This window comes from Monodelphis domestica, chromosome 7, assembly GCF_027887165.1.
Source record: "Monodelphis domestica isolate mMonDom1 chromosome 7, mMonDom1.pri, whole genome shotgun sequence".
NCBI classification, from domain to species: domain Eukaryota; kingdom Metazoa; phylum Chordata; class Mammalia; order Didelphimorphia; family Didelphidae; genus Monodelphis; species Monodelphis domestica.
Window position 1 is genome coordinate 125,727,945 of NC_077233.1, and position 24,759 is coordinate 125,752,703.

General features: G+C 37.0%; 1 protein-coding gene across 11 annotated transcripts in view; it reads right to left on the reverse strand.

Annotated features, from left to right (window-relative positions):
* Positions 1-24,759, reverse strand: part of KDM4C (lysine demethylase 4C) — a 469,399-nt gene that overhangs the window by 6,898 nt on the left and 437,742 nt on the right. For all 11 annotated transcript variants that reach the window (XM_016424248.2, XM_007499560.3, XM_016424249.2 and 8 more), the window contains 2 exons: positions 17,442-17,561; positions 584-676 (listed from right to left, as the gene is read on the reverse strand). In XM_016424248.2, the coding sequence (XP_016279734.1) occupies positions 584-676; positions 17,442-17,561 (213 nt within the window). The remainder of the gene's footprint in view (positions 1-583; positions 677-17,441; positions 17,562-24,759) is intronic.

Below are 24,759 nucleotides of genomic sequence, written 5' to 3' on the forward strand. Positions count from 1 at the left end.
AAAAACAGATTTTAAAAAAGGATAAAAACACAGAAAGTAAGGCAACCATTTCTAGAATCTTAAAAGAGGATGCCTTTCAAAGGATATAGAAGATTTAGAACATCAAAGGTCTTTCAGGCCTGATAGACCTTTGATAGATGTTTAGAAAATGTCTTAGAAAGGACATTTGATTTCACCCTTTCTTGTACATTCTTGTCTACAAGTTGAGTTTTCTTTCACTCATGCAGATTCTCAATATTTTTTGAAGGATGTATTTCTTTTTTAGATAGGGATTACAGTTGTAATCTCAATTCTCTTGATTACACTATTTTTTGTAAGGAATTCTACTCTGAAAGAATAAATTGTCTGGGGAAGCCATTTTGCTCTGGATAATCAAACAGTTAAGAAAACACTTCAATAATGCCCAACATTTAAGGAAAGCTTCATTTTATTCCAAGGGAGCTTGTAGGAGCTGTTTTTGCAAGGGAGAAGAATTTATTACAGACCTGTGATTTCATCCATGTCAGGAATTCTTAGTAGAGAATTGATGAAATGAAGGGGGAGAATGAACACAAATAACTACATCAGAGGAAAAAGCACTTACAAATCGAGCTTTCACTCTTTTGGGCAATTCTTCATCTAAAGTGTAGATGTCCTCTCTCTTCATTGCAATCTGGGATCCATCTTCAAATTCAACCTAAAAAATATATAAATTTAAAAAACCAACAGTTACAATTTATAGGAAGGACACTCACATAAAAAAACAAATATCAATACAGGCACTAATGAAAATGAGATTGGAAGTAGAAATTGTTCTTATCTTCTTAACTGACCTTCCCTAGGTCCTAACAAAAAATCCTTTTCTTTAACAGACCAAAATTCTTGAAAAGAAGTATTTTTGAGAAGAAATGAAAATTACATTCCCTGAAGCAAAAACAAAGGCAAAAAAATAGTTGTAGCTAAAATTATTTTTCAGGATACATGATAATAGCAAATTTAACGATACAACTTGTTGCAAACAGGCTCATTTGGCCCACCTGGGTCATTTGTTTATTTAATATGCAATGACAGCATAAAAAGGAAAGTTGCTTTTCTTTCAGAAAATAAAAGATAATGTAGGTCATGGTGTACAAAAATTTACGTAAACGTAAACCAAATTCTAATTTCCATTAAAGCTACATTAAAATTTTACCTTCCAACATCATGTTAAGTCCAGCATTATTTAACTAAATGATTTGGAATATCTTATAAAGTATCTTATCATCCTCTGTAAACCAGACTGTATGTGATTTACTAAAAGAATGAATGAATGAAAGTCATCTTAAATGGATATGATTTTACATTGTTTCTAACTTACTGAGGGAAGAAATTTCAATACACCACATTTCAAGCTTACAGGCCAATGAAGAGAAAGGAAGAAGTGACAGGAGAAGAAATACCAGTTATATTGGATCTGATGCCTTTTCTTAAAAATGCTTATCACAGATGATAAGCTTTATTATACTTAAATTCTGATCTCGTTCAATGTCATTCCTTTTGCAGAAAATAGGAATAAAGACAGTCAGAAGTAGGAACTGCTGGTTGACGTAGAGAGGATGATGAGCTAATGATTCTGCCCTGGCCAGGTCACATGTGGATTATTAGTTCTTATTACCACATTGTAGGAAATGGCATGAAGCAGAAGAGAAGTGATCAAGATGGTAGAAAGATTAAAGAATATACCAGGATATGGCAATATTTATTTTAGCAAAGGGAAAACTTTGGAAGAGACATGACAGTCATTTTCTAATACTTGAAAGGCTGTCATGTGAAAGAGGATTAGATTTAATCTGCTAGAACCATAGGGACAAAACCAATATTTGTGTGGAAGTGTCAGAGAAGTGTTGAGCTTGATATAAGAAATTTTTTTTGATAATTAGAGCATTTCCAAAGTAGAATGAACTTCCTCAGGAGATAGGGGCCACCTCATTTTTGGAGGCCCTCTGGGAAAAGCTAGATAATTTGTTGGGAATACTGTATTACAGATCCTCAGTCAATTATGAGTCAAGCTCATATAAAGAGACATTTTTCACAAGAAGTAGCAGTACACCTCAATAATTGTGATGGGCTATTTTCCACTAACCTCAGGGGTCTTTCTAACGCTTATTCTGTGAATCCTAAATTATGCATCTTTCAACTAATTATATGCCATTTCTTTTTTTTTAAAAAAACCTTACCTTCTGTCTTACAATCAATACTGTATATTGATTCCATGGCAGAAGAGCAGTAAGGGCTAGGCAATGGGGGCTAAGTGACTTGCCCAGGGTTACACAACTAGGAAGTGTCTGAGGTCAGATTTGGTCTAAGACCTACCATCACTGGGCCTGACTCTCAATTCCCTGAGCCACTCAGATGCCCCCAATTATATGTCTTTTCAAAAGCCACAATTCTTTCCCCCCCCCTTGTATAAAAATGGAGATTTGAACCCCAGACTTCAATCCCCAGAAGTCCTTGGAACTTCCTAGAATTCCTCAGAACTTCGCCTGAGTGCAAGATCACAAATTACTATTTAAAGGGACTCTCCGCCTACTCACTCTCTCTCCCTGCTTCAGATTCTAGGGACATGCGGCTCTCTACCTAGCTGGCAAGCACATACTTTCTTATTTTGTATTTTCTTTATTTCTTAATCTTTAATAAATCTCATAAAATATAATACTTTTAGTAGAGAAATTAATTTTAATTGTTACAATTATGGCGAACCACAAGAGTTGTGACAAAATAACCTCAATTTTTTAAATTTTCCTAAATCTTTACTAAATTCAGCTTTTAATAGTTAGTGCTGTAACAGTTAAAATTTAGGGAAAACTGAGGCAGGTAGAAATTAGTTTCTCTCTGCAAGGAATATTATATTTTTAGAGGTTTATTAAAGGTTAAGGATTAAAGAAAATACAGAATAAGAAAGCAGGTGTCTAGGAAGTGACCTCACCTACATTATGAAAAGAGACGCGTCTGCTTAGAAGCTGCAACAGGAAAAAGAAAAGAGAGGCCCAGAAGCCTTTCCAATCAGATTAAATACCCCATCTCGATCTCAGCCCAGGTGAGAATTCAGTGATATTACAAAGCATTCTGGGGAAGTGGAGCAAGGACTTCTGGGGATTGAAGTCCTGGATTCAAGTCTCCATTTTTACATTCCCTTGTTTGATCCTCTGGGAAGAAGGACTTCCCCAAAGGATCATAAAAACATAATCAATTTAAAGATTGCAATAATTTGGGGATAAGAGAAAAAAAATACAAAACCAGTAATTGCTGGACACATTGACAAAAAAAGCAGTTAGGGGGCAGTCCCCTTTGGCATGAAAGTATACATACAAATAAATGTTCAATCAACTACACCCAAAGTTCAATTTGGATTTGTTTTTTGTGCAGTTTGTGATCCGGAGACATCTTCATGGTGTCTTCTCCAACAGTTCAGTTTCTGGATTCCGGGAAGTAACATCTTTCTTTACCTAAAATTCTTCTCAAAAGGAATTTAAACTTTGAAATTTAAAATAATGATATTTTACATTCCCCCGTTAAGAGGGTGATTGAAGAATCACTTAGGGATGCATGGCTGAGTTATGAGGTATCTGAATCAATTGGTAAGAGAAACTAAAAAGACATCAGAAAAATCCAAATAAAAAAACATTTTCTGGATGAAAATATAGACTATCAAAGTCTTATGTGTAAAAATTCTAAGTAAAAGAAAAATAAATCCATAACAGGTCCTTGAATCAGGGCCCAATTAAAATGATTTAAACAATGATGCATTTACCCAGTCAATAGCCAGGATTACAGAAAGGTACCACACTATGAAAGGCAGAAAAGGGGACCAGATTATAGGAGCCAAGGTTTTGGGGATACTCGTCTGTATTTTCAGAGTGAGTGTGGACACAAGGAAAGCCTATGTCTTCACACTAGGTTCACCTTTGCATTAGCATAGAAGTGCATCAATCCATCCTGGATTGGGTTTTCTTTGGCCCTGTGCAATGGCATTTTTGTGTATATCTTGTCCTGGAATCAGACAAAATCAATAAGCAAAGTCCCATTATTTTTAAATAATTAGTGGCTTCATTTTTATAGTCTCAGAGCTTTTTGGGCATGCATTGACAAATGTATTTTAAACTTATATTACTGAAGAGTCAAAAAGTTAAAGAAAATCTTAATGCTGGTGACATGTGCTTCAAATAGAAAAAGAGAGAGAAAAATAAAAAAACTGAAAAAGTATATTGCACATGCAAGAAAAATATAATAATAAAAGAGCTTTAAAAAATTCAAAAATGTAGCTTATAATCATTGACACACTGTGTCACCTAAGAAAATATAGAATACAAGGCTTTCTCACCAAAAATGAGATCCATTTCCTCTTCATATCTGGCCATGATCCACTGTGAGTACAAGCAAATGAATAGAACAAGGTAACATTTTTCATTTTTAAAGAACAGTATTACAAATATGTAAATATCAATATCCCCCAAATCCTCAATAGCCCAATTAATTACAATAGCAAACAAATACACTATCATATTTCACATAAGTTGCTCTATGGCATTTTTAAAAGCCTATGAACCAATGGATATTTGTCACAAGTTTTTACAAATGTAGCAAATCTTTCAACCTTGGTGAATACACATATTTTTAAACAAAGTAAAATTCATTTTGGGTTTAGAACATCATGAAAAAATATCATTCTGGTGGAAGTAAAGTAGTGAGCTGAAGAGTATAAATGAGAGGTGTTCCTTTTTTGGAGGCTTTCTAGGGGTACAAATGCCCTGACATCAACTGCCCAAACTCCTATTCACATATTTAGAAATGCGAGAAGGTTGGGGGTTATAAAATGTATTTCACTTCAGCTACTTTCTCGTGGTAGGGGCAGGCAAAAATGACCAGAGATTGTAAAAAAAAAAATTCCAATTATCATGTTTAAAAAACCCTTTATATCAATTTGAGATATTTAGCACATTAAATTTTCCAAAGGTTGTTATAGCAATTGTTACCAGTTCTGATGAAGTCCATCTATCCTCTATGTGACAATTTACAAAGGCAAAAATAGAAAGGCTGTTTTTTCATATATGGGCTTAATTACAATATTTGTTCAATATAGTTATAGGGGGAAAGCAACAGCATATAACAGTATTTAAAACTCAGTACACTAAAATGATTTGGTGTAACAGAATAATATTGAATGCAGTAATATATGAATTTAAAATCACAAAGTTAAACCTTAAACAAAGCAATCAGTAAAATGCAATAGAATACAGAGATTTTTTTATAGACGATTGGAGACTGAAATGCCTTAAAATATATAACCTCCAGTCTTTTTAAAGTTCCTTGGGTTTTTTTTTATCAATTTAGATATCTATTGTCAGAAGGCAAATTGATAAGGGGTAAGCAATGAGGTCTAAGCCATCTGCTCAGGGCCACACAGCCATGAATGTCTCAGGCCAGATTCCAACCAAAGACTTCCCACCTCTAGGCCTGGCTCTCAGTCCACTGAGACACCCAGCTGCCTCCTCCCCAAAATTAGCTAAATGGTTGTAGGGAGCTGAATCTCCTCACTGACACACAGGTGAAGTCAATAAAAGGATCAATGCAATTAAAAGATATCCTTGTAAAATAGTCATGCTTTTAAGTTCCTGCTTGAAAAGACCTTTCTTCTTTCCCTCTTGTCTCTCTCCCCTACTACCATCCACATGGTCCATACCCCCATTTTTTACCAGCTAGTAGAAATGAGTCTTGAGTGATGAGCGGATCTGCTCCAAGGCTGGAGTTTGTTGGGCAGGCAGGTCACCAGGTGATCGATATTGAATCAAGAAGGTCAGAAGCGGATGGCTGCCGGCAGGAGCTGATCAAGATGGTTTTCTAAAAAAGCATCTTGGAGAAATGTGGCTTAAAAAAAATTTCTAGGCTAAAAATTTTAAGAAGTTCTCATCCAATCTAGTGGTCACCAAAACAGTTAAAATTTAGGGAAAACTGAGGCAGGTAGAAATTAGTTTCTCTCTGCAAGGAATATTATATTTTTAGAGGTTTATTAAAGGTTAAGGATTAAAGAAAATACAGAATAAGAAAGCACGTGTCTAGGCAGTGAGGCCTAGACAACCTCACCTACATTATGAAAAAAGATCGCGTCTGCTTAGAAGCGGCAATGGGAAAAAGAAAAGAGAGGCCCAGAAGCCTTTCCAATCAGATTAAATACCCCATCTCGATCTTGGCCCAGGTGAGAATTCAGTGATATTACAAAGCATTCTGGGGAAGTGGAGCAAGGAAGTCCTGGGTTCAAGTCTCCATTTTTACAGTGCCTAGGTTGTTTTTTTTTTTAAGCCAAGTTCCTCCAAGAATTTTCAGATAAGCCTCTTGATCACCTGTTTGATTCAAATCGCTCCTGTTCCAGCTGCTGCTCCTGGTCTCTCTCTCTCTCACTCACCTGGTACCCACCCTTCCCACCCCCACCCGACCCAGCTCAGCTTGGCAACTGTTGCCCGCTTCTCTACTCCAGCAATTCGGAACTATGCCTGGTCCCAACCCGCCCAGCCCAGCAACTCTAGCCTCGGAGCGGATCGCTCATCGCCCCAGGCCCAAGACTCACTTCTACCAACTGGCAAAAAACGGGGATGATTTTTCCTTAGGCTACGATTAGCCTCCACATGGACTGGGGACAGGGAATCACGGGGATTGGGGGGGGGGGGAGAAAGAGGACAAGGAAGAGGCTTTTGAACTTAAAACATGGCTACTTTAAGAGGATATCTTTTGACTGTACTGATCCTTTTATTTACTTCACCTGAGTGCCAGGGGAAAAATTCAGCTCCTTGCAACTCCTTAGCCAAATTTGAGATTCCTCACTATGAGGAGGTAACTCAGTGGCTCAGTGAATTGGGAGCCAGGCCTAGAGACTGGAGGTCCTTAGTTGAAATCTGGCCTCAGACACTTCCTGGCGGTGTGGCCCTGTACAGGTCATTTAACCCCCATTGCCTAGCCCTTCCCAATGTTCTGCCTTCTGACAATAGGCATCTAAATGGATAATTAAAAAAAAAACCAAGGAACTTTAAAGAGACTGGAGGTTACATTTTTAAGGCTTTTCGGACTCCCATATTTTATAAAAATCTCTGTATTCTATTGCATTTTGCTGATTGTTTTGTTTAAGGTCTTACTTCGTGATTTTAATTTCATATATTACTGCATTCAATACTATTCTGTTACACTGGATCATTTTAATGTACTGGGTTTTAACTACTGTTAAATTCTGTTGTTTTCCCCCTATAACTGTGCTGAAGAAACATTATTGAGTAGGCCCATATAAAAACAGCTTTTTCTATTTTTGACTTTGTAAATTGTCACATAGAGGATAGATGGACTCCATCAGAAAATTGCTACAACAATCTTTGGAAAATTTAATGAGCTAAATATCTTAAATTGATTTTAAGGGTTCTTTAGACATGATTTTTAGAATTTTTCTTAACAATTTCTGGTCATTTTGCCTGCCCCTAACATGAGATAAGACCCATTTTAGTAGTTGAAGTGAAATACAATTATAATGCCAACTCCCGCATTTATTAAAATGTGAATGGAAGTTGGGAAGTTAATCCTAGGGCATATAGTACCCCTAGGAGCCCTCCCCCCCCCCCAAAAGGGGAGGATCTCTCATTTATACTCTTCAGCTCACTCTACAGAGGTTTGGGTTTAGACTCTTCTGCCACATTTTTATAATGATATCTAGATTTCTTGATGATGTTCTAGACTGAAAATGAGTTTTACTTTGTTTAAAAATGTATTTGCTAAGGTTGAAAGATTTGCTACATTTGTAAAAATTGTGACAAATATCCATCAATTCATAGGCTTTTAAAAAATTCCATACAGCAAGCAGCTCATGTGAAATATGATAGTGGGTTTGTTTGCTATTGTAATTAACTGGACTATGAGAATTTTGGGGATATTGATACTTACATATTTGCACTACCGTTCTTTATTAAAAAAAATGTTACCTTGTGAAATTCATTTGCTTGTACTCACAGTGGATCATGGCCAGATATGAAGAGGAAATGGATCTCATTTTTGGTGAGAAAGCCTTGTTTAGCTGACATAGTGTGTTAATGATTATAAGCTACATTTTTGAATTTTTAAAACTCTTTTTATTATATTTTTCTTGCATGTGCAAAATACTATTTCAGTATTTTTCTCTCCTTTTTATATTTTTAGCATATGTCACCAATATTTTCTTTAACTTTTTGATTTTGCAGTAGTATAAGTTTAAAATACATTTGCTATAATGTCAATGCATACCCCCAAAGCTTAAGACTATAAAAATGATGCCACTAATTGTTTAAAAAAAATTATGGGACTTTGTTTAATGAGTCTGTCTGATTCCAGGACAAGATATACAAAAGAACCAATACACAGGGCCAAAGAGAAACCAATCCAGGAAGGATCAATGTACTTCTAAGCCAATACAAAGGACTTGAACCTAGTGTGAAGACTCAAAGTTGCGACACTTAACATACATTAAGACATAGGCCTTCCTTGTATCCACACTCACTCTGAAAATACTTACAGACGAGTATTCCAAATTTGGCTCCTATAATCTAATCCCTTTTTTGTCCTTCATAGTATGGCAAACTTTCTGTAGACCTGGCTACTGACTTGCTTATATCATTTTATATAAGCTTACTTGCTTATATCATTTTAATTGGGTCCTGATTCAAGGACATGTTATAGATTTATTTTTCCTTTACTTGGGAATTTTTACACATAAGACTTTGATAGTCTATATTTCATCCAGAAATTTTCTTTTTTATTTGGGTTTTTCTGATGTCTTTTTAATATCTCTTGCCAATTGATTCACATACCTCATAACTCAGCCATGCAAACCTAAGTGATTTTTCAATCACCCTTTTCACGGGGAAATGTAAAAATATTATTATTTTAAATCGCAAAGTTTAAATTCCTTTTAAGAAGAATTTTAGGTTAAGAAAGATGCTACCTCTCCGAATCCAGAAACTGAACTGTTTGGAGAAGACACCATGAATATGCCTCCAGACCACAAGCTGCATGAGAAGATCAAGAATGAACTTTGGGTGTGGTTGATTGAACATTTATTTGTATGTATACTTTCATGGCAAAGGGGACTGCCCCCTAACTGGCTTTTGTCAATGTGTCTAGCAATCATTGGTTTTGTTCTTTTTTCCTCTTATCCTCAAATTATTGTAATCTTTAAGTTGATTATGTTTTCATGATCCTTTTGGGGAAAATCTTTCCCAATAGGATCATACGAGGAAATGTAAAAATGGAGATTTGAACCCCGGACTTCAAACCCCAGAAATCCTTGGAACTTCCCAGAATTCCCCAGAATTTTGCCTGAGTGCGAGATCACAAATTATTATTTAAAGGGGCTCTCCACCTACTCACTCTCTCTCCCTGCTTCTGCTTTTGGGGACACGTGGTTTTCTACCTAGCCAGCAAGATGTAGGTTGCACGTGCTTTCTTATTTTGTATTTTCTTTATTTCTTAATCTTTAATAAACCTCATAAAAATATAATATTTTAGTAGAGAAACTAATTTTAACTGCTACACTTGGAAGACTTCATCTATATATGGCACGAGTATTTCCTAATATCTATACTGAACTTAACTTATCATACCTTAAGTATGAATGTAAAATTAGGTCTTCCTAGGTTGGGGGATGTGACTCCTTTCTTATAGATTAAGTAAATGGGTTCTGTGTGTAAACCTTAAAATTTCTTAGACTTATGAATGTTGGAAATTTCACCATTGGGAAATTTCATACTTGGAAAAAATTTCCTACTGATAGTAAGAACTCTATTGGAATGTGAAAACCCTTGGCATGGGAGGGTCCTTCTCCTTCCTATTTAAGATTACTTTAGGACAGAAACCTTTTGCTAAACAATGGAAAGGGCTTTGACCTATGCTTAAGCATAGAACAGGAAGTACTTTGAGTCATGATTGATTTTAGAATTCATACAATAGAGATACTTGGAATGACAGAGCCAGGTCTTGGAACTTACAACCTCCACCCTACTCAGTCTAACAGGATTTAGGAAGGGCTGTAGCATAGATCAAGATTTAATAATTTGAGAATATGACCTACAACAGACATGTGCAAAGGAAACAGACCTCTGGGCGGTCCTGGGTTAAGCTAGAGCCACCATTGGCACAGGGGAGACATCGACAGTGATTGGTAGATGTGAGAACTGAGGGGAGGGGACTTAGATGGTTTCCTTAAAGATAGCAGGGTCTGAGGAGAGGAGGAGGGGGTTTTGCTCTGAGCGAGGTAGCTCTGAAGGAGGATTGAGGAGGTTGCTCTGTGGGAGGACCAGGAGAGAAGGCTGGCTCTGAAGGAGGAGAATTCTCTGGAAACATTTCTTGAAAGGAGGCTCTCTTGAAGGTGGAGCCTGAAGTTGGCATGAGAAGCCTTACCTAGAGAGATCTTGGGTGAGTGATAAAACCAACTGACTGATTTATTCATTCTTTCTTACTTTCTCTCTTTTTCTATTGATTAATCAGCGTATTATAAATTAAATTTCTCTATAAAACCCAGTTGGCTTGGGTATATTCATAAATTGGGAATATATTCCCTGGAGACCATCTTATATTTATATAAAACCAAGACACAGTAGAAAACATATTTCAGCGGTCATAATTGATATATATATTTCCCTTGCTCCCAAACATTTTAATTATCACATGTGTTAATTTTTTAAAGTTTTCATTTCTGAAGCACAGTTGTTCATTTAATTCTCATATAAAATCTAGCTAATCAGTTTTATTCAAGTTGGTTATTAGCACTGATTAAATGCATTACAAAAGCAAACATTAATTTAATTAAATTAAGCAAAAACAAAAGATAAAAATTCCCACCCTCAATTCCACAATGTGGCTGGAACTTTCTCCAGTTTTAGAACATTCTCAAAATCTAAGAATTTATTAACTATGAAACTCTTTAGTCATTTATTGATGGGGATAAATAAGGGGATTGGTGGGTGTCAAAAATGATAGGGTAGGAACTCTGTATGTGGAATTCAGAACAATTTGTGTGTGTGTGGTATAAATGTTATTATTAGACAGAAAACTCCATGAAAGCAGGGAATTGTATCCTATCTAAATTGTATGACTACTCTAGGACTCTGTCCACAGTAGAGAATAATAAATATTGTTACTGAGTTGATTTAGTTTTAATTTTTAAACTATCAGTATGCCCAAAAAGTCATTTTTGATATGATCATGAAGTCTAGCTGAATTTGATGGCGCTAAGATGCTAGTCTTAAATATATCATCTCATTTTAAGAATTTTCATATCGATAAAATGAGTTGGTGAAAATGAAATGGGAACAGTAAGCTTTAACAGATGACTATAATCAATTACATTTTCATAGTCACATCACTATGAGGTGCATAGACTAGAAAATTCTTCAAATCATTGGTTCCATAAAGGCTCCAAAGACTCCCTACTACCTCTAGTACCAATCATTCAATCAAGCAACAAATATTCATTAAGTATTTACTAACCCAGGATTAAAAAAAAAAAATTAAGTGCCCTCAAGGAGCTCACATTCTAATTCTATTAGGTGAGATATATGCAGGCTAATATAATACAGTAATGTGGGGATAGAAGTAACTCCTGTTGGTCATTTCCTACCTCTCTCATGTACTCTAACATCCAAATAAACACAATGGCCATTTTCTTGTTCTCTATACAGCATTTCAAGCTGGGATGTGCTCTTGACTCCTAAAGCCTTGGAATCTAATTTCCTAAAGAACTCAGCTCAAGTGCCAACTCCAGAGGCCTCATCTGATCATCAGTGGCCAATGCTCCCCTCACTGCTACCCCCAATTATCTTATGCTTACTCTGTATATATTGTGTATTTAACTCAAATGTATATATGATCTTTCCAGTAGTAATTTCTTGGAAGATAGAAGCTACTTGTTCCCTTTTCCTTTTGTATTCTTTTTGTATGTTCCTTTGTATCTCTAGTGCTTAGATAGTGCTGCCTGGTAGGTTGAAAGCAATTAATAAATGTTTATTGATTTATTGCTTGATTTTATTCTAACTAATGCCTACTAATTTTAATATAAAAAGACTTGATTTTGTGGAACAAAAAGCAACCTTAAAAGGTCTCATTAAAACAAAGAATGTCCCATGGAAACATTAAAGTAATACAAGATTTTATGATAGACGCTACCACAAGAAAGAAATTTGTCTAATGATCTACTGAGAATCAAGTCAATGTGTCATCAGTAAAGATGCTCGCCTAAAGCACCAAATGTCTAAATAGACAAGTTAAGTCTCATCGATGCTGGATTCTCCAAATGTCACTGGAGGATGAATGGCACTGTACTGATTTTTTTTAACCCTTATTTTCCATCTTAGAATCAATACTATGTATTGGTTCCAAGGCAGAAGAGTGATAAAGGATAGGCAATGGGGGTCAAGTGACTTGCCCAGGATCACACAGCTAGAAAGTGTCTGAGGTCACATTTGAACCCAGGATCTCCCATCTCTGGGCCTGGCTTTCAATCCACTGAGCCACTCAGCTGTCCCTATACTGATAGCTAGGATGATCCCTCAATGAAATCCCTAGTCATTCAAAAAGTTCAAACCAATTATCCACACTGGAAAAATAGAGTGAATGCAAAATGCTTTATGACCAAATTGTAATATCGGCCCATTGTGTTAATCTAGCATACCATATATCTCGAACATATGTCTCAGGTAATGATTAGTTGGACCCAAAACTGAAGAAAAAAAGGTCAGGATAGACTACATTTGGGAAGCTGAAAAGCACTTCAAACTCTCCAGGTGCCCTTACAGCAAACGGCAATTTTTTAAAAACCAAATTTCTTACAATGATCCTAACATGACTAAAAAACATGCAATGATGGCCACATGGTTTAGAAGTGAAGAGATTATCCTGGGAGGGGCATCTTGTTCCCTAGAGCCAATGCTAAGTAGAAGAAGAAGATATGTACAGAAGGAATGAATCCATAAACATTTCTTGAAAGTCTACTTGCATGCTGGACCAAACCTTGAGGATACAAAGTGTAAAAATTAAACAATTCCTGACCTCAAGAAGCTTGCATTCTAAAGGAGAAAATGACACAGGTGTATGTGTGTACACATGCATAAATACACACAAAGTGAGTACAAAGGAGTTTTAGAAGGGAGTGCCCTAGCAGCTGCAGGGTATTAAGATTTGCTTCTTATAAAATGTGGGCTGTAAGCTGAGTCACTAGGAAACCAGTAAGGAGGCAGTACATTCCCAGCATGGACAACAGCCAGAGAAAAGGCTTCAAAATGGGAGATGGAGGATCATCTGTGGGAACAGGATGTAGGCCAGGATGGCTCCATTGCATAATACATGCAGCAGATCATAGTGAAAGAAGTCTAGAATGGTCTGAAAGAGGCAGGCTGTAAAAAAATGTTAGTGCTAATAAAAAGAGTTCATAAATGGTCCTAGAAGATAATAGGGAGCAGGACGTGTGAAACAATCAGACCTGCCTTTTAGGAAAATCACTCTAGCGGTTACGTGCAGCGTGCACTGGCATGAGGAGAGCCCTGAGGGAAGGAGAACAACGGGGAGAGATGACGAGGGTCTAGACCAGGGTGATGACGGTGAGTTAAGTGCACAGAAGATATGAGGGAGATCTTATGGAGTCAGCAGCAATGGGATCTGGCAACTGGTTGGATAGGTGAAGTGTGTGGGAGGAATGAACAATGACAACGAAGCTGCACACCTGGAAATGGGAGCATGGTGGTACTCTTGGCAGTAACAGGGGCATTTTGGAAGAAGAGTGAATATAAGGGGGAAAGAAGGAATTTGTTTTGGTCATATTGAATTTGAGATGCCCGTGGGATATGTTCAAAATGTCCAATAGGTAGGTGCTGCTGTGGGACTGGGGCTAAGGGAAGAGATTGACTGGACTTCTCTCTGTGAGTCTTATTCATAGAGACATCTGAACTTACAAGGTTGCCAAATGAGAGAGCCCCAAGTGAAAATTTAGCAAAAGGGTCTGAGGACTAGGTGGAAAGGGTCAGAAAAAAGCAATGGAATAAAACTCAAAGAGGTGAAAGTATCCAGTAAAGATAGTATAAAAATGATGAAAGATATGTATAACAGAAAAAGGAGGGAGTTTATTCAAGAGTTTGAAGTTTAACATATTTTTAACAGTCCAAGTACTACATGGAGATCCATAAAATATGAAGAAGTCCTGGAGGAAGGGCTCCCATCAGTTTGGCAGATCCTTGACAGACTGATTGCTAACAAAAATTCCATCTCTAGTCTCAAGGCACTTATATTCGTAATGGTGAAATATTGACAGCACAGAGAGATGAGTTAGAAAGGGGAAGAACAGACACTTGAGTGGGTACAATAGGAATGACCTCAACATGCAATGGAGATTTGAAACTGGATTAAAAGGAGGGGGAAACTGGCCTGTCAGAATTCAGCATCATTCCAGGATTGCAGTCCAGGTCTCTAGTGGGCAGGAGGGGCAAGGAGGAGACACTAATGGTCTGAGTGGAGATGGCCAGAAAGAGAAGACTATTTCTCAGCAAGATAAAGCCAAAATAGTATCACAGCCAGGTAGTGCCAGGGAGTGGAGTTCAAGACTGCAGGGAGAAGGTAGTAGAGATGATAGACCAAGTAGAGACTAGATGGCCTAAAGACTGCCAGCAGGGAGAACTAGAAGAGCTGAGAGAGGACCAGCAATCCTTCAGGGCAGAAAATGTTTCCTTTTTGACACTATATCCCTATCACATACCAAGCACCATGTTTGGCACATAAGTATTTTAAAACTGCTTGATGGCTCAATTGTATTCATTCATGAAGTACCCACAATGAGGAGATCACAAATAAATCTAGACAATGATTAAACAAAATTTCACATTTTAATGTCACAAACAAGTAATATCTATCAGCACATAGACCATATGAATGTAATGAGAAAGCTGGCTATATATTTTCATATAGAAGGTGGAGCTTGAATTGAGTCTTGAAAGAAACCAGGAATTCTAACAGGTAGGGAAGAGAAGATAGTGCATGCCAGTCAGGGCAAAGGTGCAGAAATGGGAGATGATGTATCTTTGTGCAAAATAACTCATTCTTTGGAATGAGAACCTTCACTTTTGCATTTATTGTTGAATTAAAGTTGAGTACTCATTTCTTTTTTGCTACTCTTTAACAAATAGAGATTCTCTTAAAAGCTAGAATTATCCCTTAGAATTTTCATAGCCCTATGACCCCTCTGAAATATTTAATGTACCCCAATGTTCTTTCAATCAAGTAACAGAACAGTGCTTCAATATGTTGAAAAGAACAATGGACTTGCAGTCCTAAGAACTGAGTTAAAAGTACGTGTGCTCTTAAGCAAGTCACCTAAACTTCAGAGGTTCAATGTTCTTTTCTATAAAATATTCTTACTTCCTACATCAAGGAGTTTTCGTGAGGAAAGGTAACATTAACTTTAATTCAAAAGTACTATAGAAGTATGAAGTCTTGAACAACTGTCACTTACACCAGTACTACTTGTACATCTTCATGTATCTAAATACCATTTCCTTTATATGACTTTGAAGGCAAATACTGAATGAGGTCAATAAAGCACAAGAAACCTCTTGAAGCACTCAAGTGTGTTTACACCATAACATCCAGGCTTTTTAATGCCATTATCTGAAACCCCTTTCTTTGTGCTACATAGCACAACACAGAAAAGGTAAAAAGCAAGTCACAGATTTCAAAGATGGACCTCACAGGAGAACAAACTATGAGTATTCTCCTGGGTGTACATGCATGCCACATAATATACTCTTATGTGGAACTGAACATACGATTACTTTGTGCTCCAAATCTAAGACTTTGGCCTCTTACTTATACTTTTCTCCTAGCTCCAAAATTCTGCTACCAGTAATAGAACCATGGTCCTACAATCTGACACTGTCTATGCCGTTCTTGGAAAGAGGCCCACCTTCCTCTCTGCTCACCTCCAAATTGCCAGCCACCTCCCTAAATGGTCATCCTCCTCAGCACCATCTGCTTGTATTATTATTCTCAGTGGATTAAATCATTCCTTTGAGCTTGTTTTCCATTAAACTAAGAAAAAAAGTTTATTTCAATTTTTTCAAACTTCTCCAAACAATTACTATATCTGGCACTATGTTCCACTGCAAGATGCAGGTCTATTTAATCCACTTTTCCACTTAAGCTTTGATCCCTTTATCAGTCTTGACACAATGGCTTTGCTGATATAAGCAACCTTATCACTCAAACTGGTTTTCAACTTAACAAGCCTAGAACTTTTGAGGTTTTTTCATTCTTTCCTTAAATCTCCCCATTTTTATGCTACTCTTTAATCTGAGAATAAATCTTCCCTTTTATTGTTTTACTAAATATCCTGCAGTATTTGGACACTAGTGAATAGCATTGGCCTTTTCAGGCTGGATTATCCTCTTTGTGAAGCAAAGCCCAAAGTTCCCTCATATTACCTCTATGGGTATAGATGTTATATAAGTAAAATACAGATCACAGATCTGGTAGCCTCATACCTTTGGGAGGATGGACTCTGTGTTGGCCTAGAAAATGAGCAAATAAGTTCGAAGAAGTGGTGGTAGCTTACCTTTTAAAAGTTTTCAATTCTGCTTTTCTTCCAAAGTATAGTAGTGGTAGGAAGAAGAGGAGAGGGAGATATTGAGGAGGAGAGGAAGGGAGAGGGGGTGGGAATGGGGGTTATGTTTCAAAAGATTTCAGGAATTTATCTAAAACAATACACAATATTTAGGTGAAGAAAATGAGGATCAGAGCAGGTAAATATCATTTGTCCCAGGAAATACAGGTAACAAATAGAAGAAAAAGAATTCAAATCCAAGTCCTCTAATTCTCCTGCCACTAAGCAGTGTTGCTTTGAGTTATGGCAAGTTATTTCAACTTGACTTTCTGTAGTACAGACAACTTCATAGCAAAAATGCTGTGGACCCAGAGTCAAGAAAGATTTGGACTGGTGTACAAGCATGTACTAGTTATGTGACTTTGGGCAAGTCATTTGACTTCTCTGAAACTCAAGTTTCTTCATTTACAAAACAGGGATAATATAACATCTATCACACTTAACAGTTATGAAAAAGTACTAAATAAATCTGAATTAATTACCCCCCATGACTTTATGCCTTCCAATTAAAGTATATCTGAAACTTTCATTGATGTTTCTCATATTAGGGAGAAAATTGATCACCAAGTACACTGGCACACAAAAAGTCCTAGCATAGGTTCTCATTTTTAACCACTTAGTAATTGCATTTTCACTCTGTATTTATTTTTTAAGTTGTGTTTTTATCAGTGTACTGAATACCCTGCCTTCCAATTTGTCTTTTCATTTTATTTCAGAACAAGAAGTGCCCCATGTTGGTACAGAGGGTCAGCTTCATTCACATAGAGAACTCACTCACCTGATACATGTGAGCTACATTGGTGCCCAGGTATTTGGCTCCATAGAGTTTTCCATCAGGCCACTTCACTTGAACAACTTCTCCCTCAGCAGGCGGGCCCAGCTTCAGGCAGTCCCTGCTCTGTTGACAAAGACAGGAGGAATTTTAAAGTTAAGAGACTAAGTTACTGCCTTTGAAACTTACCACATTTTCAAATTCTGGACAATTAGAGAGTTGTTATCTCTGTGCTTCATGCATTAAGATCTTGTATTGGTCTTTAGGGGAGGAGACAGGAGCCAAAAACAGCTATAGACAGTACTATAAAGTCTCAAAGAAGCCACAGAAATGCAAGCAAGGAAAAAATATTTACCTTTGGCATATGACAAGGTTCAGACTATAACCAAAATATTCAAAAGAATAGTTACTGAAAGACAGACCTGGTCGTTCTGTATACCCTCACCTGAAATGTACCCTTTGGTAGGTGCCAACCTTGACTTTCAGAATTACTATGTTTCTTTAGGAATGCTTTTTGCAAATGGGTTAAATAAAGCATTCATAAGTACACAGGCTAACATGATAGAGCTGAATATATGAAATTATACTATCAACTAGGACTGGTAGATTTTTTGCACATTTAGCGATTCATGTTTTGCTAATAGTGACATTTTTCTGATGAGGCCGATTCTACTGATTGAAAAGCACACTTGACCAGTCAAGTTATAAATGGCGAGATTGTGAGTTAGCTTTGTGGTTTCAACATGAGGCACACACAGGAAATATTTGGTTATTTACAGCTAGAAGTCTGCCATGTATTATTTTTTATTATTAGCAGAAATTCTGCATGATAGAAGAGACCCTATTTATCAGCAAAAAAAGGCGACAGTATTCTGTTTGGTTCATGTCATGCATGGAAGGTTTGGCGGTCCATTTATCTGAATGTAGATCAAACATAGGAATGAATTTAGATTATTGTGGATTGGGGCTATTTAAAAAATGCGGTGTTCAAAGGTCTATAGTCTCTAAGACTGAAGAACTGGGATGATGGCAAACCAAGCCCCGAAAACAAATTTGGTATTTTAGTTCACGATAGTTGACTTTTGGGAAATAACAATCTGGAGGATAAAGTGAAGGGAAATTTACTCTGTGAATGCTCAGGGATCTATCATTTTTTCCTTCTTCTCTGACTCATTTCCAAAAGTTTACATGGTACCAATCAGTCAATAAGCATTTGCTTTCTATGCTTTCTATGCCCCAGTACTCTACACCCTTTTAAGACCACTGGAAACTGTCATTTATTTAGGACACATGCAACAAATATGTCAATTTCCTATGTTGATCACAATTTCATTTTTGGTGTGATTAAGTGAATACCTTGTTATGTGGAAAAGTTAAAATTTCCATAGTTTGGACAATTATATGAGGGCACTACTAAGCAACTGCTTTTATACTATAGTAGACAATCTTTTAATTTCATAAATTCAATTAGGAAAATGAATTCAACCTATAATTTTAAGTATTGTGTCACCAGGTGGTAGTAGTGTGCCACAGCAAGAAAATCTAAGCAATAAAGACATAAATCCTAGACCTGTTTAACTAAATTAAGATATTAACCTTTTAAATGAGAGAGGTGGTATTGGAGAGGGTTGGGAGCTATTCACAGAGTCAGCAACATCTGGATTCAAGCCTTGCCTATGATATAAACTGGCTGGGTTCCCCAGATAAGTCACATAGCCACTCAAGTGCCCACAGGCAACTCTATAGGTTGCAGAGATGATGAAGATGGAGGAAACCCATCACCATGAGCAATTTACACTTAAGAAATCATGATTCCAGTTAAAAAAAAAAAACAAAATGAAAAATAAGAATAAGTGATTTTATTTAAAAAAAAAAAACAACTTAAAGTAGCTAAATGCAGCTTTAACTAGTAAGAAAGAATTCTTTTGAAGGAAGCTTTGAAAAATATTTATGATTTAATTTGAAACTTCCCTCCTTAAATCTTTTTTTTTTTTTTAACTCCTACCTTCCATCTTGGAATCAGTACTGTGTATTGGTTCTAAGGCAGAAGAGTGGTAAGGGCTAAGCAATGGGGTTTAAGTGACTTGCCCAGGGTCACACAGCTGGGAAGTGTCTGAGGCCAGATTTGAACCTAGGACCTCCCCATCTTTAGGCCTGGCTCTCAATCCACTGAGCTACCCCACTGCCCCCCTTAAGTCTTAAGTTTTTCCCTATTAATTGGTCTTAAATATAAAAATTGGAGTCAAATACTCTTCTTAGAACTTTGTCCTCAGGATTTCATGACTAAGCATGACTCTCCAAAACTCCCTCATATATACGCTTGTTTTTTCATATTTTAATGTTTTCCCTTGTTTTCTGTTTAAGCAAACCTAAAGCTTATTTTTTAGTGACTAACATTCCTCTAGAAGTCACTCTAAGAGGTCTAAGAAACATATTAAGGTTGTTAAAAGAAATCATAAAAGCCAGCTATTATTATGTTTTAAGCTTACATATATTATTTTGTTTCATCTTTATAGCTCTATGAGTTGGTTAACAAAGGTGATATTCTCATTTCACAGATGAGGAACAGGTTTGGAAAATTTAAATGCTTCTACTCTCATGCTTTTGTATCAAGATGTATTTGTAACTGCTTAGGAAATATTGTCTTTGTAGGACTTAAGATTAATGGATCCCAGCCAAAGGGCTTCCACAAAGACACTAATTATCTTTTGAATAATCAAAGTCTGATTTGCTATTTTCCCTTTTAAAAGTTTTATTTTTATTTTTAAAAAGAACATCCTTTAATGTTACTCAAACCAAGTCCCATAGATAGCAATGTTATGCTACAGTGACTTCCATTTGGCTTTCTAAAGCATTCAGTTGGGGATTTTTAGTTTCTTTTCCAAAAGCATCATTTGGCACTTGGCAAAACTCATTTTCCAAAACATATTTTCTTCCTCATATAGAGAATACATTAGAACTTATTGATCAAATCCCCATGGACCAATTAGTTAGAAAACAATTCTCCTTTAGCTCTGCACAAGAAGAAATGAAATGCTTCAGGAATTCAGGTAAGATTTTTAAAATACATGTGAGGATGATGGTGCATTTTAATGCTGATAAATTATTCAAAAATGTATAGAAGTATTGTGGAATAGTTGGAGTCAGCCTTGGGGGCAGTAAAATTTGGGTTCCAGATCTACCTTTGACACATATTACCTCTGCACCTATAGCATGTCACATGGCCTTCTCAGTGAAATAAGTTTACAATCTGCAGTAATGGAAGGAGCTCCCCACATCATGATATTATTGATCTGGACCATTAATATTATAGAACTAGGTTACAAATGGTAGACATAAAAAAAAAAAACACTCCCAAGTAACCTTACATTGTGAAAAACCACTAAGGGCACTACTACGTACTGAATCTTAGAAAAGAATGAATTTGTTAAAGTTAGTTTTTTAAATTAATTTTGGACTTCTTTTAAAGTTAGGAGGCAAAATAACAGTAATGTTAATGAGCTGACCTAAATGGCTCATTGAAAAAGGGATTTAGGATGGCAGGGTTCACTTCAGCGCTATGAAGAGAAACAGCTCTAAAAATGTTTTATGAATGTGCACCAAATTACAGAATCATAAGGTTAGAAAGAACATTAATAAGGTCATTCACTCCAATTCCCTGCTTTTCAGAGGCTATTCTGGAGCCTCATCACAAAGTATCACATCCTTCTTTGTTGTATTGTTACAAGAATACTTAAAGACCAGATCCCTACAGTCTATCCTAGTTTCATAGGATGGATCAGGACAAGACTATAGTAATACACCAGAGTATTTCCAGCTCTGAAGGAACAACCTGTTTTTAAAAGAATTGCAGTAAGAATAAGACCACAACTTCTTTTGGGTTTAATGTGTTTGTCAAGATATTCTTTCCTCATAAACCTAACCTGAACCTCTCACATTATAGTTTGAATTGATCATTTCTTGTCTGTTTTCAGCATGAGGATATTGTTAGGAGACAAAACTTACAGTTAAAGGATGACAATGTTAGTCCTAGACTTGTTCTTAACAGCTGTGTTGACACCACTATTAGAAGCACAGAATTCAAACACTTTAGGATGGAAGAAAGTCGTATAGCTTTATTCAGCCCTTAACTGTGTAACGAAAACACACTCCCAAGATGAGCTCAACTATTCTGACTGTCAAAGAGGCTATATAATATTGAAGGCCATTCCCAAACATACATAGTTTCTACCTCATCCTTTCCTGTGCTCATAGATTATTCTCTTTTATTTCTATAATAATTTCCTTTCTATGTTCAATTTAATAATTCAGAAAATAAGTATCTACCATGTTACCATGTGCCAGGCATAGAGCTAAGTGCTGAGGGATACAAATAAAAAAGAGAGGTCTTGGGGAGGAGTGAGGATAACCACACATAGCATATAAAAAGATGAAAATTGGAATAGGGGAATGGGTGAGGGCAGCCACCAAGAAGTAAAATGATCTACGAAGACAAAAAAAAAGCAGCTGATAGTTTGATAGAAAATTGAGATCTTTGCCCTTAATAAAAGAAAGCTCTGGGATAAGTTTTGGGATTTCATACTCCAGTCCTCCAATCAGAGGGAAAAGAAGTGCTGAGGGAGCTGAGATGTTAAGTATGCAAAACTGAGTGATTCACCATAATGAAGAGATTTCATGTGATCATCTTATTCTGGGTGAGGCATAATGTTTCCCGGAATCCAAGGAACATATATCTGCATAATTCTGTATAAACCTAAACGCATGCCATCAAGCAGAGAAATATCCCTATCAAGAGATCCTAAGGAAGTATCCTTCTTTCCTCCATCAATCAATCAATCAAACCACAAGTCTTTAGTAAGCTTACTATGTGCCACAGAGTGTAGATGCTAATAACACAAAGACAAAAATATAGCATTCCTTGCTTTCAAATAATTTCTATTCCATCTGGGGAGATGTACTCATGTACTCATATGAATGTATACATATCTACAGAATATACAATGTAGAATTTGCAAATAAAGACTAAACAACACATATAAGGAAGTTTATGGAATAAAGGAACTGGTAGCAGAGGACAGGAAAGATCATGAAAGGCGTCTACAAGAATGTAGTACCTGAGCTGAGTCCTAGAAGACAAAAAGGGGATCATCTTCCAATGTGAAAGTGAGGAGAAAGCACATTAAAAGCTCAGACACAGTTGTTGCTCAGCTAGGTGTAGTTTCTTCCTAGATATCCTTAAGATCTTTCTGAGTTTGCTTATCTCTTTAGTGTACTTTCGACTAATTTTATTTTGAAATTCATTCCATCCAAATGTATCACTCAATTAAGATGCTGGTAACCATTACCAACCAAATCCTAGATCATGCCTTCTTTTTTCTTTTTTCAATGAGTTAAATGATTATTATTTGTAATGATACAATATCCAACTTTTTTACTTTTTAAAGGGTGATTGAAAATTGTTGTTTATTTTATTGTGTATTAGTTCATGTATATCTTACCATGTTTCTTGATATTCAAAATATTTGTCAATTCTTACAACATAGCAATATTCCTGTATATCATAATTTGTCAATATATATCAAATATATATTTGATATATATATCAAAAAATATGACTTCCGGTTAAGATGGCGGCTTAGAGAAAGCTGAAGTTCAGATCTCCGGAAAACCCTTCCCGACCGATCTCAAACTAGAAGCTCCTAAGGCGCCGAAATTCAAAACGATCAACAGCACAGACCCTGGGAACCCTCCTCCTGGACCTGGACCCGGTTCAAAAGGTACGGCTCCCCTTAAAAGCCAGAACCCGAGATCCCTCGGACCTCAGGGGTAGGAGCGCAGAGTCCAAGGCTCCCGGAAGCGGCAGCCGAGCCGGGCTCAGAGAGCAGGGTCTGAGGAACAACAACCCTCAGGGTCTTCTACCCAAGTCCCAGTCCGGGTGAAAGTTACTGCCTGGGGCTTCCGCTGCAGAGAGCCTGTTGGTCCGGGGGAAAGTTACTGCCTGGGGCCTCCGCTGCAGAGAGCTGGTCAAAACAACAGCAACCCTCAGGGCGGGCAAGACAGCCTCACGGGCTGGATCCTGCTATCCAAGTCTCAGTGAAAGTCTGTGCTCTCGGAGCTTGGGGAAGCGGCAGCCCATCCCCCCCGCAGGCCGACGAAACAGCCTCACGGCCAGCGATTCTGAAGGCAACTTCCGGAAATCGAGCCAGGGGGAGAGTGTGGCCTCGTGGTCAGACCCTTCCATTCCAGTTCCAGTGAGGCATATTCAGTTTAACCCAGGGAAAGCTCATAGAACTATCTGCCCAGGACTAAAGCCCCTGAACACCAGAAAGAGACAAGAAAAACTAATCCTCCACATTCAGAAATGGCAAACTCCACAGAACCACAGAAGCCCCAAAATACCAAGAAAAATAAGAAGAAAGGGGCGACTTTGGACACATTCTATGGAGCCAAAATACAAAATACAGAGCAGACAGAAGATAATATAAAAGAAAATGCTCCAAAACCTTCCAAAGGAAATGGAAACTCTCCACAAACCTATGAAGAATTTGAATCAGAAATGACCAAAAAGATGGAAGCCTTCTGGGAGGAAAAGTTGGAAATAATGCAAAAGAAATTCACGCATCTACAAAACCAGTTTGACCAAACTGTAAAAGAAAACCAGGCTTTAAAGGCCAGAATCAGGCAGCTGGAAGACAATGATCGTGTAAAAGAGCAAGAATCAATAAAGCAAAGCCAAAATACCAAGAAATTAGAAGAGAACATAAAATATCTCACCGACAAGGTGATAGATCTGGAAAATAGGGGGAGAAGGGATAATTTAAGAATAATTGGACTCCCAGATAAGCCAGAAATAAACACCAAACTGGACATGGTGATACAAGATATAATCAAAGAAAATTGCCCAGAGATTCTAGAACAAGGGGGCAATACATCCACTGACAGAGCTCACAGAACACCTTCTACACTAAACCCCCAAAAGACAACTCCCAGGAATGTAATTGCCAAATTCCAAAGCTATCAAACAAAAGAAAAAATCCTACAGGAAGCCAGAAAAAGACAATTTAGATATAAAGGAATGCCAATCAGGGTCACCCAAGACCTTGCAAGTTCTACTCTGAATGATCGTAAGGCATGGAACATGATCTTCAGAAAGGCCAGAGAGCTGGGTCTCCAACCAAGAATCAGCTACCCAGCAAAACTGACTATATACTTCCAAGGGAAAGTATGGGCATTCAACAAAATAGAAGACTTCCAACTTTTTGCAAAGAAAAGACCAGAGCTCTGTGGAAAGTTTGATACCGAAAATCAAAGAGCAAGGAATACC